Source organism: Eptatretus burgeri, chromosome 10, assembly GCF_056783735.1.
Source record: "Eptatretus burgeri isolate ZD-2024b chromosome 10, Ebu_testis_v1, whole genome shotgun sequence".
In the NCBI taxonomy this organism is placed as follows: Eukaryota; Metazoa; Chordata; class Myxini; order Myxiniformes; family Myxinidae; genus Eptatretus; species Eptatretus burgeri.
This window is the reverse complement of record NC_140970.1, coordinates 40546536-40567173: the sequence shown is the minus strand read 5'-3', so window position 1 is coordinate 40567173 and position 20638 is coordinate 40546536. Positions and strand designations below refer to the sequence as shown.

At 42.6% G+C, this 20638-nt stretch overlaps 1 protein-coding gene across 3 annotated transcripts in view; it reads right to left on the bottom strand.

Annotated features, from left to right (window-relative positions):
* RET (ret proto-oncogene) overlaps positions 1-20638 on the bottom strand; it is a 158608-nt gene that overhangs the window by 71955 nt on the left and 66015 nt on the right. For all 3 annotated transcript variants that reach the window (XM_085897973.1, XM_085897971.1, XM_085897972.1), the window contains one exon: positions 9927-10200. In XM_085897973.1, coding sequence (XP_085754099.1) covers positions 9927-10200 — 274 coding nt within the window. The remainder of the gene's footprint in view (positions 1-9926; positions 10201-20638) is intronic.

Sequence of the window (20638 nt, the reverse complement as noted above, 5' to 3'; positions counted from 1 at the left end):
TGCAGCAACGATGACACTTTTCGCATGCGGGCTCAAGAAATGAGTGATTTTTTTTCAAAAATAGAGGTTACCCCATCACCATTATTCATGGAGCCAGATGTAAGGCCACACTGGTTTCTCACCAAGAGACAATGGTCGAAAAGGAAAATAATTTCCGTTGTCGTATTCCATTGTCTCTGACCTACATGACGATGAGCTGTATTGCCAGATCTACCAAAGAGAACTTTCATCTTCTCTTGACTGATGTAATTACTCACAAGACTTTTAGTGACAATCCTATTCTGGTGGCATACAAGAAAGACACAAGTCTGAGGAACAATTGATTTAACTCCCATTTTCTTTCCAACAATGTAGGAGTAGAACGATCGGGAACAACACCTTGTAATCGCCCAAGATGTAAAACTTGTCATCATGTTGTATCACATGACACTATTAGAGGCCCAAGAGGCAGATGGCATGTCAAAGGTCACTTCGACTGTACTTCAACCAACATCATTTCTGCTTTGTCATGTGATCGTCGTAACCTGCTTTAAATTGGTGAAACCAAACATTTAAGATATATACGTTTAAACACAGCGGGTCTACCAGTAGCAGCACATTTTTAACCTTGCTAATCATACCAAGGATGATTTTCACGTGTGTGTTATCAAGACACGCATGCTCCAGGGATTTGGATCGAAAGTGCTTGGTGGAGAAAGTCATCTTTCAGCTTGGTACAAAACACCCTCAATGAATTAATGTTGCATTCCAGATTTTTCTTTATTCCAACAACTGATTAATTATTCACAACGTGTTCATAATTACTTCACTATATATTGCAGCAGATGTTATGGTTCCTTAGATTTTTGACAAAGGGCTAAGTCTGAAACATCAACTGCAGTTCTTTTAAAACGGTGTATTTTCAGTGTGTGTGTGTGTGTGTGTGTGTGTGTGTGTGTGTGTGTGTGTGTGTGTGTGTGTGTGTGTGTGTGTGTGTGTGTGTGTGGTAAGGTGTACACTAAAACAATTTTGGGCTTTATGGACCCTTTGTGAGTGTGGGCGCAGCACCAAGGCCCCATTGTTGATTGCATGTACATTCAGATAGTCCCTTCCTTCTTGTCTAATGGGACAAACGGGACAAGTGCGTTGTGTAAATCTCATAGCTCGGTGTAATTAAATCTCTGAACTCATTCCTATCCTTTTTCGTGATTCCTGAGGTAAATCCAAGCAATGGGTCTTCGCGGAGGCCGGCAGGCATTACCGTCAGACACCCGCCTGTATAAAACCACGGAAAACCAACACCAAACGCCCACGCTGCACGGAGCACGTGCAACACAACGATAACCCCACACCCACTGTTCAGGGGACGAGAAGCATAACCAACACGACTGCGTCGCTGCAGGAATGCCATGTCCAGACCAGAAGGATAACCACCCCAACAGTGCGCTGCAGGAATGCCATGTCAAGGAAATATAAGAAACAACCCACCAAATGCTAACAAATTACAGTACGCACGAGGCGCACTCTTTTCAAACCATTTCTGAGTCCAATAATTATATCTGTCCTCTTTTCAATCCGAATCTCCATCAAATAATCACAGATCGGAGCTGGCGCCGAGCATACCACCGCTTTTGATGTATGACCGCATGCTTAATGGCGGCAGACCCACTTGCAGTCCCGGGATAATTTATTATTGTACACAGAGCAGGACACGAATAACCCACATCTTGTTCGGGTCTGCATGGGTTTACCACAGCATCTTACCGTCGGTCTTCGCTGATTACCGCGCCCGCGGGTGTCTCCTGCGGACAGCAAGCATCCTCTCGCCTCTCCACCCGGTGTGCCTGTGGTCAGGCAGAAAAGCGCTGTGTGGCTCGGGCCGCATGGCTTGCAGACAGGCAGGGAATTGACCCTCGCTGACCGCCGGTCGCCATGGACGGCCCGGGAGTTCGGTGCAGGGCGATTTGTGTCACGATGCTCAGAGCGAGACGATTCCGCAGCTTGGAAGTATCTGGCCGGAAGTCAAGGGGAGCCGCTTCCGGCCATCATGGCTGGGCCGTGTGCTGGCTGGGGCCCAACCAGAGTGCCCAATTCGGGTGACGACACCACTTCGGGTCGTCACCCCCGCCTGCACCACAGGATCTATAAAAGGGCGGGTCGCGGGGCTGTTCATCATCATGGTCATCTTTTCCTGCTCAACATGCCTTGTCTTCTGGCTCCGCCTTCCTTCGTCACCAACTCGCCTTCTGACTTTGCCTTCCTTTGTCACCAACTCAACTGCCGACTCCGCCTTTCTCTGCCCACTGCCGCTGACTCCACCCAAAGTCCTTCCTTCATGCCTGTCGGGCGTGCCATTCTCTGGATTGACGCTTAGCTGCTCGAAGTGCCATGAAGCAGGAGACGACGCACCAGCTGTCAGGGAGGTATCGCCCAGCAAAGCATCCCCTCAAAACATATTGGTGGCATGGTCGGGCAATCGTGCAAGGTATTGAGAGACCGTTAGCCTCATCTCTCCTATTTCTTCTCATTAACTCCTCTTCATCAGGATGTGTGTGTATGTGTGTGTCATGGCACCTGTCCTTGTTTCAGTTCAGATTGTACAAGAATTATATCGGGATAACTCTGCTCTGTGTCTGCTTTTGTAAGTTGCTTGAATATTGTCACCCAACACTTTTCTTCCTATCTCTGCTCACACACATAATTATAAAAGCTATTAATTGTGCCACATATCTTTCCTCACCTGCCTGTTAATAAATCCTTTGCAGAAATGTTCCCAGCTCGTTTTTGTCTTTTCTTTCATTGATCCAGCATCTGTATCCTAACCGAGCCGGGACTTTATTCCCAACGATCCGTTCCTTTTAGCCGGTAGATTCTTGGCAGTGTCACTCGGCTGCATCTGATCAGGGAAGGTGATCCGGAGAGGACAAGGCATACTGAGGTCGTGTCTCCCTGTAATTAGGTCACGTGATTAATTAGGTAACCCGATTAACCGATAGACAGGGGGACCCAAGGTCACGTGGTTGAGTTATCGGCGTTCACCGTCGGTTAGCGACCCGCCGCATCACGGAATTAGCCGTGTGCAACGGCCTGCAATTCAGGGGAGTCTGGCCGGAACCTGAGATAGCTCCCCCCCTCCGGTGGTCTTCTCACCAGACCCCCGGTCTGCAACAATATATATATATATATATATATATATATATATATATATATATATATATATTGTTATAGATTTCCCGCCCGTCGGCATGCGAACGACCGCGTCTAACCAATAGCGGTCGCTTCGCCCACCGAACGGACAATCCAGTCGCGGCTTTCCGGATCAATGCCGAAAACCAGCCACGAGTGTGTTTTTAACCACACCACAACCTTGTCCGCACTCTACCCACGCTACAGGGTCCGATCGCCAAATCTTCGATTTACCTAATTATTCATGCGGGTAGGTTACCGAGAGATTGTACCTCAACGGGACCGCTTGGAAACGAGCGACTTAAGCAGCTCGCTTCCTTTTGGGATAACCGAGAGGGGTATTATCGCGCAGTCCCATTGGACCCGATCACTTTACCGGCTATTTAAAAACCAACTATATTCTGAGTGTAAGATGCGGCAGTTCAATGAGGGAATGGACGCAACGAACAGGTTTACATTCACACAAAGACATTTATTATAATAAAGCACATATGCAATTAAACAAGGCAAAATACGTATGCAATTACACAAGCAACAAAAGCATGACAAAAGCACTACGACCGTCTATACGAAATACAATGCAAACATTTACAGCAGACAAAGCAGTTAACAATTTCCTACTTATTAGACGGGCCCACGGACACACGTACGCACACACACACACCCAAGAAATGGTGGCAGAGGCCTTTAATAACGGGCTCCAGATCGGAGGACAAGTGAGCTGAAACCCAGAACCTATCTCGAACCTCTCCACCTCGTGTGGTCTTCAAGTTGTTCGGACCCGGGCTCCAGCGAGAGCGAGCTGGATCCAATCACCGTGAGCTGCGATCCTTCCCAAGCTCCCGCGAATCCTCCCGCGCTTATCAACACGTGCTGGTGAGACGAGGCACCGATCCTTCCCGTCGATGCGTCGCTTCCCCGAGGAATCACCTCCATGAAGAGGTCGATAAGTCGCACCAAGCCGGGAACCAAAATGGAGAACAAAGAGCTCCACGAACCAAGAAGAAGATGAAGCCACCATTCGCAGCTCGAGCCGAGCAACTGGCTCAACTTCCTCCAAAAACAAAGCAGCTCGAAGAAAAAAGCTCTCCCGAGCCAAGCAGAAGCCGAAGCTCACTGAACCACCAAAGCAAAAAACCTCAAAGCCTCCTCCCAAGCCAGGCCTCAGCCGAAGCTCACTGAGCCAGCCGAAGCAAAAAGCTTCCGAAGGCCTCAACCCTAACCCAAGCCAAACAGGACCTGAAGGTCTGCTGAGCGACTACTCTCTGCCGAAGCAAAAAGCTTACTACTCAACTCCCCGAACACGAACAAAGAAAAGATCTCCTCTTATCCTTCTCCCGCCCTTCCCCCGCTCCCGGCATGACTCATGACTCATGCCCTCGTGCTCCATCCCCCGCCCAGCCACGGGTGGGAGGGAGTTGTTGACATCATGAGTCACGGGACGGCAGGGTTCTTCTTGCTCTTAACAGAAGAGGGGGAGGGATGTCTCCATTGTTCGTTCCCTAACTATTAAATCGATCCGCAGCGCATCTAATCGATTTCTGAACATTTAAACAATGGAAGGTAAGCTATCTAGGGAACAAGCACTTATCGACATAGCTGACTAAAAGAACCTGTATGTTGTGTGCAATCGAATTCCAAATTCGTAAATATATATATATATATGTATATATATATATATATGTATATATATATATATATATATGTATATATGTATATATATATATATATATATATATATGTATATATGTATATATGTATATATATGTATATATATATATATATATATGCCCCGGTTAGAATAGGTGTACGATATCCCTGTGTGTCGTAAGAGGCGACCAGGGTTGCGTCAGGAAGGGCATCCGGCGTAAAAACCTATGCCAAATCATTATGCGGACAACAAAACGAATTTCCATACCAGATCGGTCGAGGCCCGGGTTACCAACGACCGCCACCGGTACCGGTGGTGAGCAGGGTACCAGTGGAAATTGTGCTACTGCTGGGCGAAGGAGGAGAAGGAGATGGGGAAGGGTAGAAGTGTGCAGGTGAGAGTTGGAACTCTGAATGTTGGGACGATGACTGGCAAAGGGCGAGAGTTGGCTGATATGATGGAGAGAAGAAAGGTGGACATACTGTGTGTACAAGAGACCAAGTGGATGGGGAGTAAGGCGAGGAGCATTGGAGGTGGTTTCAAACTGTTCTACCATGGTGTGGATGGGAGGAGAAATAGTGTCGGGGTAATCCTGAAGGAAGATTATGTCAAGAGGGTATTGGAGGTGAGGAGAGTGTCTGACAGTGATGAGTGTGAAGTTGGAAACTGAAGGGGTGATGATGAATGTCATCAGTGCATATGCCCCACATATGGGGTGTGAGATGGAGTATAAAGAAGATTTCTGGAGTGAGTTAGATGAAGTGGTGGAGAGTGTATGCAAGAATGAAAGAGTGGTGATCGGAGCAGATTTCAATGGGCATGTTGGGGAAGGGAATAAAGAGGATGAGGAGGTGATGGGTAGGTACGGTCTCAACAAGAGAAATGTGGAAGGGCAAATGGTGGTAGAGTTTGCAAAAAGAATGGAAATGGCAGTGGTAAATGCATATTTCAAGAAGAAGGAGGAACACAGGGTGACATACAAGAGTGGAGGAAAGTGCACACAGGTGGATTACATCTTAAGCAGGAGATGCAACCTGAAAGAGAGCAGTGACTGTAAGGTTGTGGCAGGGGAGAGTGGAGCTCGACAGCATCGATTGGTGGTCTGTAGGATGACTTTAGAGGTGAGGTTGAGGAAGAGAGTGAGGGCTGAACCAAGGACCAGATGGTGGAAGCTGAAGGAGGAAGACTGTTGCGTGAAATTTAGGGAGGAGGTGAGACAGGCGTTGGATGGTGGTAAAGATGGGTGGGATGATTGGGCAACGACAGCAGAAGTTGTGAGGGAGATAGCTCGGAAGGTACTTGGTGTGACGTCTGGACAGAGAAAGGAAGATAAGGAGACTTGGTGGTGGAATGAGGAAGTACAGGAAAGTATAAAGAAGAAGGGGTTGGCAAAAAAGAAGTGGGATAGTCAGAGAGATGAACAAAGTAGGCAGGAGTACAAGGAGTGGTGGCGAAAGGCAAAAAGAGAGGTCGAAAAGGCATATGACGAGCTGTATGAGAAGTTGGAGACAAAAGAAGGGGAAAAGGATTTATACCGATTGGCAAGACAGAGGGACCGAGCTGGGAAGGATGTGCTGCAGGTTAGGGTGATAAAGGACGCAAATGGGAATGTGCTGACGAGCGAGGAGAGTGTGTTGAGAAGGTTGATGGAGCACTTTGAGGAGCTGATGAATGAAGAAAATGAAAGAGAGAAGGTTGGAAGAGGTGGAGATAGTGAATCTGGAAGTGGGGTGGATCAGTAAAGATGAAGTGAGGACTGCTATGAAAAAGATGAAAAGTGGAAAGGCGGTTGGCCCAGATGGTATACCAGTGGAGGCATGGAAGTGTTTAGGAGAGATGGCAGTGGGGTTGTTAACCAGATTGTTTAATAAAGTCTTGGAAAGGGAGAGGATGCCGGAGGAGTGGAGATTAAGTGTACCGGTTCCGATTTTCAAGAATAAGGGTGATGTGCAGAGCTGTGGAAATTACAGAGGGATAAAGTTGTTAAGCCACACCATGAAGTTGTGGGAAAGAGTAGTGGAACCTCGGTTGAGAGGAGAGGTGACGATCTGTGAGCAGCAATATGGGTTTATGCCAGGAAAGAGCACCACTGATGCGATGTTTGCTTTGAGAATGTTGATGGAGAAGTATAGGGAAGGCCAGAAGGAGTTACATTGTGTGTTTGTGGATTTAGAGAAAGCTTATGATAGGGTGCCAAGAGAGTTGTGGCATTGTATGAGGAAGTTGGGACTGGTGGAGAAGTATGTGAGGATCGTGCAGGATATGTATGAGGACAGTGTGACAGCGGTGAGGTGTGCGGTAGGAATGACGGACCGGTTTAAGGTAAAAGTGGGATTGCACCAAGGATCGACTCTGAGCCCTTTCCTGTTTGCAATGGTGATGGACAGGTTGACGGACGAGATCAGACTGGAGTCTCCATGGACTATGATGTTCGCGGATGACATCATGATCTGTAGGGAGAGTAGGGAGCAGGCTGAGGCGAGCCTCGAGAGGTGGAGGTACGCACTGGAGAGAAGGGGAATGTAAGTCAGTCGGAGTAAGACTGAGTACATGTGCGTAAATGAGAGGGAGGGTGGTGGTATGGTGCGGTTGCAAGGAGTTGAGGTAGGGAAGGTGTATTGGTTTAAATACTTGGGATCAACTGTCCAAAGTAACAGAGAGTGTGGGAGAGAAGTGAAAAAGAGAGTGCAGGCAGGATGGAGTGGGTGGAGAAGAGTTGCAGGAGTGATTTGTGACAGAAGGGTAGCTGCAAGAGTGAAGGGGAAAGTATATAAGACGGTAGTGAGACCAGCTGTGTTGTATGGTTTGGAGGCGGTGGTGCTAACAAAAAGACAGGAAGCGGAGCTGGAGGTGGCAGAGTTAAAGATGCTGCGATTCTCGTTGGGAGTGACGAGGATGGATAGGATAAGAAATGAGTATATTAGAGGGACAGCGCAGGTAGGACGGTTTGGAGACAAAGTGAGAGAGGCGAGATTGAGATGGTTTGGACATGTGCACAGGAGGGAAACGGAGTATATCGGGAGAAGGATGTTGAAGATGGAGCCGCCAGGCAGGAGGAGAAGAGGAAGGCCAAATAAGAGGTTCATGGATACGGTGAGGGCGGACATGCGGGTGGTTGGAGTGTCAATGGAAGATGTGGAGGATAGAGCGAAATGGAGACGGTTGATCCGCTGTGGCGACCCCTAACGGGAGCATGCCGAAAGAGGAAGAAGATATATATATATATATATATATATATATATATATATATATATATATATATATATATATATATATATGGAGAAGACGAAATCAAGGTGCAGCTTGTTTAAATAATCTTTTGTACTTAACTGTAAAATTAACAGATGCAAATGGTACTTGAGATCCTAATGTCAAATGTACTTGCAGAGAAATGCGAAAATTTTGTTTTTTTGCAGTTGTGAGATGGAGAACTTCGAGTAAAATGGTATATCACTTAAATAATGATGTCATTTGTGACAACAGTAGTGAAGAACACATAATTGGTTATTTCAATCTCTTTGCTATGAAGGTCCATGAAAAATTTCACCCACCCACTCATGATAGTTTTTGAGTTACTAGTACACCTGTTGATATTAGAAGCGGCCTTGGAAAAAACACTACGATAAGCTATTTACCTTAACATGGAATTTGTCCAAGGAGGAAAAACCCCTTTGGGAGGGGAACAAATGAAGGTTCGCTTTAACCTCTGCCATATGACCCTTAGCCACCTGGCAACTTTGGTTGAAATTGGTTAAGCAACAATTGAATGTATCACGGTCAGACAGACAGACACCAATTTGCGTATTTTAGTATTTATTTTATTTTGTTTTAATTTTTTGAACTTTTTTATATATGGTTATTTATATTATTATTTTATGTATTATTTTAGTACATTCATTATATATTATATTATTTTATATTATATTTTTATATTATATATTATTAACAATTGGTTCACGAGTCAGTAAGTGACCACTATATTCGTTATGGGTGTCTGTCTGTCTGTCTGTCTTTCCCGAGCATAGCTCCGTGGGTTTTGATCCGATCCTGATAAAATTTTGGTGGGAGGTTTATATCATGATCTCGTTGTGTTTTCCTGAGAATGGGCATGGTGCGCCCATTATGGGCGGAGCCACGCCCAAAAAACATGTGTTTTTAGGGGGTAGCCAATTTCAAGTTACATCTTCTCCGAGGGGGTTTGTCAAATCTGGCAGGGGTTTTCGGTATTTGGTTAGCCCAATGGCACCTGCATAGCCCCACGGAGCTCGATTTTTCATTTTCGTCCCAAGGTCAAGGTCACAAGGTCACGAACTTAGAAAATGTCAAAAAATCAATAAATTGGGCATCGAGCTCCTAGGGTTTTCAACTGTTTTGAATGAAAGTTGGTACGCAAGTAATGCTCTTCGAGTACTACAACTTTCATCATTTACGTTTTTCCCGATTCCCGCCAGTTTGCCCGTAGCCTGTTTCAAATGAAAGTTGGTATGCAAGTAGTGCTCTTCGAGTACTACAACTTTCATCATTTACGTTTTTCCCAATTCCCACAGGTTTGCCCGTGGCGTCCCCTCGAAGGTCAAAAAATAAAAAAGGCGAACCATGTACATTGCTCGTGAACCATCGCCGTCTCCAGACTTGTTATATATTAAAGTCTATAAATTAGGATTTTAGTACAATTGTTAAATAACTGCATACTTGGACCTGAAGCCTTCGTTAAACAATTGTAGAATGGCACCAAAATTGAGCCACTCCTTGAGTGGTGTGAACGAAAGAGGTTTCCAAAATTTCAATTTCATATAGCTAAGCGCTTTAGAGTTATTGACAGGACAGACACACAGAAAGTCAGCCACAACTGAGTAATGGTGAATACCCTCCGAAGTCTCAGGAAGAAAAGGAGAAGTATGAAGAGAAGGTGAGGAACTAAATAAAGACGTGACGTGATAAGTGGGATGATAAGAGTGGCATCGGACAGGCACAGCGTAACCTTAATAGAGGGACAGCATAAGAATTAATGGAGGACACAATGTGACTATGAGGAAATAATATACTTTTGGATAAATTATGAAGATAATGGAAATTGTGGAAAAGTCTATACAATATATGGGGTCCTTACCTTCTCCGTGTAGCACCACTTTAAGGCTGGCATTTGCATGGAGACCTGAAATTCGATCCCAAGCCTGGACTTCGAATTTAAGATGCTGGCACGTGGGGAGACGGAGCACCTCTGCATTCGAAACAAAGAGTGCACCAGTGCCTTGTACGATGTCCACTGCACCGACACACGGCCATGGTTCGTCTCCAATTTGAGGTTCTTCAGGCAGCATCTGATATTCCAAGGTGGCAGTGTGCAACAACCGGTCGCTGTCAGCCACAACTGCACGGCCAAACTGCCCAGAGGAATGGAGAATGACATTTTACACCTCGTGGCAATTTATACATTCATTCGGATATTAAATAATAAACACATAACTTAACAGGAAATTATTTTGAAATACAACGAGAATACAAGGAAGAGTAGATGCAAAAAAGGAAGTTGACTCTTCTAATGTGTGCTATGTCATCCTGATTCCATCCAACAACACACATTTGAATTACTATCCCAACAACATATTTGTGCAGCACAATGATATCAGCTGAGAGAAGAACAACTCACCTACCGGTCAGGGGTTGTTTGTTTGTTTCGATAAAACAAAAGGGTTGGCAGGCCAGGCTGGGTTTGATTCTGGACCTCATTGTAAACTGTCGATTGGTGCTTTACATCTAAACGTTAAGCTGGGTGTCCAATCTGCAAGAATTAGTTGTTGGATGCTAAAGATCCCACGCGTCTTTTGCAAAGAGTAGGCAAATGTCACATGTATCCTGGCTTAATATAAAATTCCTGACAATTATTGATGCAACCAGTAGTCAGATGCTGCAAACAAATGAATGAATGGAACGTAGAGGTCGTAGGTCGCAGAGGTTGAAACAAGGGGTACACACACAACATCACAAGTCCAGTGACCCTGCAGAATCACTTGTTATCCCTTATACACATGCCCGAACCACTTGTATTTATCGATCACACCACCGAGCTGTAAGTATTGATCTGATGGAAATAAATGAGGCAGTTGGAGGGGTTTCCAATAAAATAGCCCAAATACTGAATACAATTAATTTGAGAAATGTTTGTTTGTTTGACTATATGCACTCCTTAACATCTCGACGGAATGAGTTCAAAACTGGTGGTGGCTGGGAGGGTGACGCACAGGAAGGTTATAGGTGCTAAAAGAAAATCATAGCCTGGGGAGTTCAGGGTTGGGGGGGGAGGGTGGTGAACACCCCAATTCTCTCTACTAGCAAATAACCCCTCCTTACAGATGGGTTAATTCTCACACTTTTATGATTTATGTCTTGTAATGAAGCCTATACCAAGCAGCGTTATATAGTACACAATTACATAAAGAGAATTAGGATCCTCCCCGATATCCTAAAGCCCCACCACTATGTTTTTTTTACCTTTTTAGTGCACCCCATGTACACAACCACTAGTTTTCAACTAATGTGTCCGCTCCCCCTAAACAAACTGTTTTCGACCCATTTCATCTCGCAGTTGAGGAATGCATAGAAGTCAAACCAACAAACAAACACACAGACACTTCTCCAATTATATATCCTATGTGATCTAAACGTATATCATATAGCACCGCTCACAGTGTGAGGGGTGTTACAGGTCAAACAAACATACACCAATTCTGGGGAATTAACCAATCTAGTAGCTCTGCAGCATCCTGTTGGATCCCTTAGGAAAGGATGAGCACTTAATTTTGACCACTTTTGAAGCACAAGCATTATTTCACTAATTGCCATAAATCTGGTGTGCCTGTCAGTAAGGACGAATGAAAAGGCTAAAAATAAGTTGTCGTCTTCCTGTAATATATCAATAAAATGGGATCACCAGATGGCATAATAGAATAATGATATGTAGTGAGGATGTTCCCGGAAGAAAAGGAATATAGCAAGGACAGAACTAAAATTCTGACCATGCGTAACAGAGGGATGATGAAATTGAACACTGGCTTCGGCCTTCAGACAAAAAAATAAAACCATGGAATTTCATCGAGCATCTCAAGGACAGCTCAAATTCTCACATCTGTAATGGATACAAGGGACTTAAATCTAATACGATGGGACCAAGTAATAATGGACCTTAACATGTAGTATGAAGAAGTGCTAAACGTAACACTCCTGAAAAAAACAATTATATATATATATATATATATATATATATATATATATATATATATATATATATATATATATATATATATATATACTCGCGGGGTGTACTTATATATTGTGTAAGCATACAAACTGGTTCCCTATTGTCTCGGGTCACTCACCGACATTTTTTTCATTTATGGATGTTGTCCAACGGTTCTGTGATTTTTCCTGGTGTATTGGCTTCAATGTCCATCGGCACACAAAATTTCAGCTTTCTACGTCACCCCGAAGGTACCGATGTTGAATACCAGTGAATGAGTGAGTCAGTGGTTAGAAGGAGCTTTGTATATATATATATATAATATTATATTTGGATGATGTAAGAGTGAAACGTAAACATGCTACATAGTTTACTATTATTTAATATTCCTTTCTTCATTAGAATTCATACAATCAATCTGTATCCCATAAATACATGTGAAGTTGCATCTCAAAGCTATTGCATTTCTGCAAATATTACTTTTTATTTTTAACAGTGATCTAATACCTATGAAGGACTACTCCAACGACGACAATGATGACGCCAACTACTACTACTACCACTACTACTACTACTACTACTACTACTACTACTACCACCACTTGGTTAACAGACCCAATTATTCACCCTTCTTGTGGGTTCGGCCATGAAACATTTTTTTGACCCACATCTTTCACAAAATGGCTGGCCAGGCCTGACGTTTCAATGAAGGTAATTTGGGCATAAATTTGTAATTTGTTCAGGGTACTGGAGATAACTTGTCCACTCTTTGCCAGAGACAATGTGGGATCTTTAACATCCACCAATAACCAGTGAAAGCAGAGGGGTCCTCCAGCTCAATGGCTCTCCAATGGCCGGCCCACACGTACAGTATATGCATCACCCTGCCTGTGCAACATCAGGCTAACAGTTTATCACTGGGTTAAGATTCAAACCTAGGCTAAACAGTTCAAATCTGAATGTGCATACCAGTAGGCTATCCTTCCAGCAAGTAAAGCTTCTGAAAGTGCTTGACCATAAATTACAGGAAGAACAAGAACATTACTCCAGAATGGACATATACATGTTTATTATTACTAGTAATAATATTATTTTGAACAAGAACATTATTTTGTGCCTGCCTAGTAATCCCTGCTCTCTTCAGCAGCAGTGGTCAGTAAACCACTTGCACTGTGCCACGTGTACAGGCTAAAACCCTAAGTCGTCACCTGATACTCGAGGGACAGGGGTAGTATTCTCTGCACATGAACTGACCCTGGGTACCTTCAGCATGTCTGCAAAACTTGTTAGAGATTGGCCCAGCCATTATTAATTCTATAATTATCAGATGTCCACACACACACACACACACACACACACACACACAAACACACACACACACACACACACACACACACACACACACACACACACACACACACACACACACACACACACACCTTATTTTATAAAGTAGGATGGGGTTTTGAACCTCAACAGCATCATGAGCCATGGGTTCAAGTACAAATAATAAACAGGCCAAACCTATGGCCAACTCTGTGGTTTGTATAGCACAGACATAATTGGCGAAATGGTCCCCCTCAAGCACCAAAGTTCCTCATTGTTGTCATTCCTTGTTGTTCCATGTTGGTTTAAAGATAGAGGGCATTTGGCACATATATATATATATATATATATATATATATATATATATATATATATATATATATATATATATACTGTATATATATCACGATCGATTTAAGGCTGTTTCGTTATGCTTTAGATTATTTTGAATTTTTTTTTTTTTTTTTTTTTTGCCTTAAAGACTTAATATTGGAAGGGTGGATTGTAAAGAAGGCGGAGGGAAGGGGTGGGGGTAGGGAACATGTAAAATCATGTAAAAACATTTAGTAGTGAGCTTGGTCTGATGAAACAGTAATTGGATAAGTAAAGCCATCATGCCGTAGATGAGGAAGATGTTAAATGAGGGGAGAAAGAATAATCAACGTTGGAGGTAACCATTTGTAGCCTTTCGAGAAACGGTTAAAATATGGGCCGGAACAACTGCAACAAATACACTGCACATCTCCCGAATTTCTGATTACCTCTACTACCTGTGCCCTCATGTTACCCTTTGCTTACTCTATAGAACTGAAACTGATTGCGGCCATCTCTCGCAGAGCCTTCTCAGAGTATGTAGACAGCATTCCACATCTAAAAACACATTCCTTCACAATCACATACTTCCATAATAAGATCAGTCATTTTTAGATCCTCGTAGAGGATCTCTAAGTCTGACTCACGTTGTTTTTCTTGTGGATTTTTTTGTTTCAAAGACTACAGTTTTCATCGAAACTTCCTGAAACTTGGCGTATATATGTAAAAATACCCTGCGCAGACAGTAACCATCTCCGACTTTAAAAATTCCTCTGAGAAAAAAAGTTATGACGTCAAAATATATCCGTTAATGGAAATCGCCTAAAAATTTATCTCCGAAACTAGGCAAGCTTTTTGAATTCTGTTTGTGGGAATTGAACAGGGCATTAGCAAAGAGGAATTACGCACATATGATGCAGCACTCTGACGTCATAACAATTTTTATGATGTCATTCCTATTTTTTGACTTTTTGTTTCACAACCCAGAGTTTTCATCGGATCTTCGTGAAACTTGCCATGTATATGCAGAAAGCCCACGCGCAGGCAGTAACCATCTCCGATTTTGGAAATTCTTCCTAGAAAAAAAGTTGACGTCGTAATTTCGCCGCTAATGGAAATCGCCTATACCATTATCTCCGAAACTAGGCAAGCTGTTTGAATTTTGTTTATGGGAATCAAGCCGGGCATTAGCACAGATAATTTATTGCAAACCTGATACATCACAATGACGTCATATTCGTTTTTATGACGTCATCATTAAGAGGACAAGGATCTTAGCTCATTCGAGCTTGTTCAATGGGAGATTAAAAATGCTTTATTCATGGTGCAAGTTAAGCATACACGAAACCATAGCTTCACGGAACTGGTGATCTAATGTCACTTCATCAGCACGTGTTGACTTTTTCATATTGGACCATAGGCAGGACTCGGTGCTAACTCTGAGCACTCAAATTATAACTTTATTTAGTGAGTTGGATTCTAAATCGTAGTCTTGGCTTGCCCTGGAGACGTGTTCATTTACACCATGCCGGTCCTTTCCAGGGAAAATAATAAAGGTCAAACCAGGACAATATGACATCATTTGTCACTGGTCTGGCGGCCATATTGGATCTAAGCAAAACCTTTGAAAATCATCTTCTCTTAAACTGCTTAACCGATCAATGCAAAATTTAAACTAATTCATCAACTACCCATGGGAAATGTAGTTTGATAAAGGTGGCATCGGTCACTAATCTGGCAACCACATTTGATGAAAGAAAAAAACCCTTAAAAAACAGAAGAGTTGGCTTGCACCAAGTCCTTCTCAAGACTGTGCAGGGAAAGCATTCGATGAATACCATTTAGTTTATTCATGCAAACACTAAATATTTTTGCTGCTCCTGGCAGGATGGCTTACAGGAGCCAGGAGTTTACGGTGGGATTCTCTTGTGGTTATTCCCACATCTCTACAGCAGATTTCACGCACCGATTTACATGCTGAACATTCCAGCATGGTGAAAATGAAATAAATGGCAGGAGATTTTTCTGGTGGGCAAATATCGACAAATATATCGAAAGTACTGTGAAATTGTATGTTATGTGTCAAGAGAATGTGAAGGCCCCACCAGGGAGCCAGCCAGCATTGTAGTCTTGGCTTGCCCTGAAAATATCTTCATTGACACCATGCCGGTCCTTTCAAGGGGAAAATGTTTTTGATCTGGTGGACGTGCTATTCAAAGTAATTGTAAAGAATCCCAATGGTGAACATTACCACTACAAACATTATTCAAAGCGTTCATCATGCTTTTGGTACAATGTGACGATGAGGTAATTCATCATGCTTGAGGTACAATGTGACGAACAACGCACCTCGTGACCAACAACATCAACCAAGAAGGGACTTTCAAAAGGACGTATGAATGCTAACGAGGCCCTTTGTGCATGCGCTGTGTGTGTTTCAGAAACGCGCTTCTGCTGGCATGGGTGCTTTTAACCTGCCATTGCTAGTGCAAAATCTTTCATTGAAATTGTCTTATAAACATAATTTTCAGCATTTCAATGAATGAGTGCCAATTTCAAAATGGTTAACCATAATTGTTGTGTTCCTGGATGAAAATCGGACTCATGGAAATAAATAGAAATACCAGAAATATCCGTGGATGCAAGGTATTGAGTTGCTACAATCTCCTGTCAAGACAAACAAGCAGCGGCAAACACGCGCATGCGCGTGCACACACACACACACACACACACACACGCACACACACGCACACACGCGCGCACACACACACACACACACGCGCGCGCGCCCACGCACACACACACACACACACACACACACACACACACACACACACACACACACACACACACACACACACACACACACACACGCGCGCGCGCGCAATCCTTTCAGCAATAGATGCAAAAATCGGATTTAATTTCTCTTGTAGTGCCAGAACCAAATAAACAATCTTAATGATATAAAACATTGTGTTTGTTTATTTGTCTGACCCCCCTTCATAAGGATGATTTAAACAGAGTTGTGAAAGCCAATCTTTTAACACAACTGTGCATTCACTACCGTCTATTTTGCGGATAAAGAAAACTTGAAAAAAACATTTTCCATAAATGAGTAATTATGTCTCTCCCATTGGAATTCTAGATGGTGACTTGCAAACCAAGGCTTGCGGGCGGTGTACAGAATCCTTCTCTTAATATATTTTCAGCTTATTTTACAAGATTTGTGAGCCATTTTAGGTAACAATCCTTAACGTGCACGCATGATAGCAGTTCACATGCCCCGAAGATCATTATTTCTAGGGGTTTCTGCATATGCACTCTGAGCATTCTGGGGTGGATTACATAATTTCCAAAATCCTCTATTTACCAGTGCTGAGTTCCAGGAATTTCTCGTGGTGAATGACATTAAACATAACATGACTGGCCGAGGGCATTCTGCGACCAACTATCTGGCAGAACGTTATGTCGGTCATTTTAAGAAAAAAATGACAAACATCTGATATACCGGAGAGCCTTATTACACCAAGTTGGACATATTCCTATTTACATACAGTCACACCTATTTCGTTTGGGAAATCACCTTCAGAGCTGTTAATGCACAGACAACCTATATTAAGATAGAGTATACTTAGAGCGACTCAAACAAAAGAGCAGCTGCCTTCTTGTTGATGAACAGATGCCTACTCCATCATCAGAACAAACATCTCATCGGGTTGACAGGGCCAGGAGATTTCAGATGGAAGAAAAGAAGAAAACTCAAAGACTAATTGAACAGTGCTGAACCTGCTTATATGCCAGGAAACTGTTAAATGACAAATTGTATCAGGACTCCTACAATGTGTAACATCATAAAGCTAGCTGGCTAAATGATAAACTTCCCAGTCATGAACTCCAGTATGACTAATGTTATGTCTTACCAGTAAACTCTTTTAAAGAGTGTATTATAGACAAGACAGAAGGACAAGACATTTTATGCTTAAAACAAGTTAATTAATGTGATTTTCACAATTTGTTTTTCTTAACAAATGAGTTCCAAGACCCCTAATTATTAAAATGTGTATTTGCTTAAGTTTTAAAAAGGGTTGAGTGTCTTTAAAAAAATTTTTTTAAGGCAGTTACTGTGTATTATGCAAGCTTTAGCATACATATCACCATCTGTTTTGTAACCAAGCTAAGGATGTGATATGGTGGGAGTTTTGGGGTGCTCTGCTCATGCATGTAAAATAACTTGGTGTGATGTAAATAAATCCACCTGGTTGAAGCACTTGTGCTTATTCATGAGTTCATGCACATGCAGTGGTCTGCAAAAGTATTCACCCCCGACCAATAATGCCACATTTATATGAATTACTAGCGACCCATGAACCCATTGGGTTCCCTTTGTGACAGCGGTTGATGAAAAAAAAAAAAGACACCAAATTTTAATATTATTTAGTGGTCAAACTTTAACTTGAAGAAAATTTTAGCATTTACCTCGAGTCATCATTCAACGAAGCACGCGTCTAAACACAATTTTATTTATTAACGGACATGGAAGGATTAGATCAAAATGGCGATGTTTATTTTATGCTTAAAAAATAAATCGTTCTTTGTCTATACTAAATGTTTGAGATTTTAAAATAAATCATTTCAAGAAAAAAAAAAAAAAGATAGCTCCAGCGAACTATACCACTGAGGTTGTTTGCATTGATCAAATTCTCCCAAAGAGTACTTGACTGAATCGGGAATTGATTTTTAAAAAAAAAATTATTTGCCCGATATTAACAAAACTTGATACTGCACACCGCAGGTGAATGGTGCGTAAGGTGGCCCTAAAATTTTTGTGCTATCATGTACCGTTTTGGCTGTATTTCGGGATATATATATATATATATATATATATATATATATATATATATATATATATATATATATATATATATATATATATATATATATATATACAGTATGCAAGATAATATATAGATAGATGAATGATGTAAAAACAATTTTTCCAAATGAACTTTTTTATTTATAACTGAATAGATCAAACTTAATACCATTAGAGTTGAAGGAGGTTACTTGTCAGGAATACCTGTAAAATCATGTACAAGTCAAAATTGACTGGTTGTAAAAGTATTCAGTCCCTCAATTCAGTATTTTGTGGAAGCACTTTTTCCAGCAATGACTGCTATGAGTCTTTGTGGGTTGGTCTCCACGAGCTTTGTACAGATAGATGGTGAAACGTTTGCCCATTATTCACGTGAAAATTGCACTAGCTCTGCCAAGTTTGATGGATTCGTCGATGGACTGCAATCATCAAGTCCCGCCATAAATATTCAATTGGGTTCAAGTCAGGACTTTGAATGGGCCACTCAAGAACATTTATTTTCTTCTCATTCAGCCACTCCAGTGTGGCTTTAGCTTTGTGCTTTGCATCATTGTCCTGCTGAAATGTGAATCCCCAACCCAATTTCAGATTCATGACTGACTCAAGCAAGTTTTCTCTTGTACTTTCCACTGTCGATTGTTCCTTATATCCTGACAAGCTTGCCAGTCCCTACTGATGAAAAGCAGCCCCATAACATGATACTACCACCACCATACTTGACAGTAGGGATGGTGTTGACTGGGTGATGTACAGTGTTCGGCTTGAATTAGGCACAACACTGTGAATTTAGACCAAAAAGTTCAATTTTTGTCTCATCTGACCACAAAACCTTTCTCCACATGCCTGCCGTATCATTAAGATGCTTTTTCACAAACTTCATATGAGGTTTTAGATCTGTCTTTTTCAGTAATGGCTCTTTCTTGCCACCTGGAGGCCAGCTGTGTGAAGGGAATGGGATATTGTTTATTGGTGAACACCGACCTCCATCTCGGACATAGAGCCTTGCAGATCTTTCAAAGTCATTGTTGGATTCACAGTGACATCCTGAACCCGTTTCCTGCTTGTCTGGCTGCTGAGTTTGGATGGGTGACCTGATCTGGGTAGAGTGTGGGTGGAATGATACATGTTCCACTTCTTAATGATGGATTTCACCATACTCAAAGAGATAATGAGGGACTTTCAAATCTTCTTATAACCCTCTCCTGGATGGCGCTTCTCCACCACTTTATGTCTAACTTCTTTGGAAAGCTCCTTGGTCTTCATGTTTGCCTTGTTGGTTGACCAATTGAGTTACATCTTAAAACTCCTTAGATAAGTGGAGGAGCTTAATTTTTCAGTTAAACCACTGATTACACACACACGTGAAACCTATTACACTTGTATTGTAACCTTTCAAAGAAATTTTTTGCTCTGAAAGTGATTTAGGGTTAATTTGGGAAAGGGTTTGATTACTTGTATAACAGAGAATCATCTGATTTTTTTTTTTGTATACCTTGTCGAGGCTCGTATGAGAGCTAACACACAACGCACATCAATGGGGGGGGGGGTTGAGACAAGGGGGAGGGAGTGGGAAGGACAAAACAGTGGGGAACAGAGACATTAGAAGATCTGTGGAAGGGAGAGGGATGGGACGGGGAACGTGGGGAATAGAAGATGGACATTACAGAGACTTTCGGGAAGGAAAGCAGGGAATTTGAAGGAGGTGCGCTTGGGTGGATTATCGGGGGTAGAAAAGATCGAGGATTTGGATTGGGGATGATAAGAGGTGGTGGTGAACAGCTGTTTTGAAGGCCTGGAGGGAAGAATGGGAATGAATAGAGTGAGGGAGTTTATTCCAAAGGTGGGAAAGAAGAGGAATGAAAGAGTGAAGGTGAGCAGTGATTCATGATTTTGGTAGTTTTACCAGAAGGGGGTTGTTGGCGGACTTTGAGCGCCCTACAGAAATGTGGTGGGGACAAATCGCAGAGAGAGTGGGGGGGGCAAGGCTGGAGAGGAGACGGTAGAAGAGAGAAAGACAACCTGCGGTGATTGAGTGAGAAGCCCAAAGACTCAACCTCATTTCAGGAGATGGCAA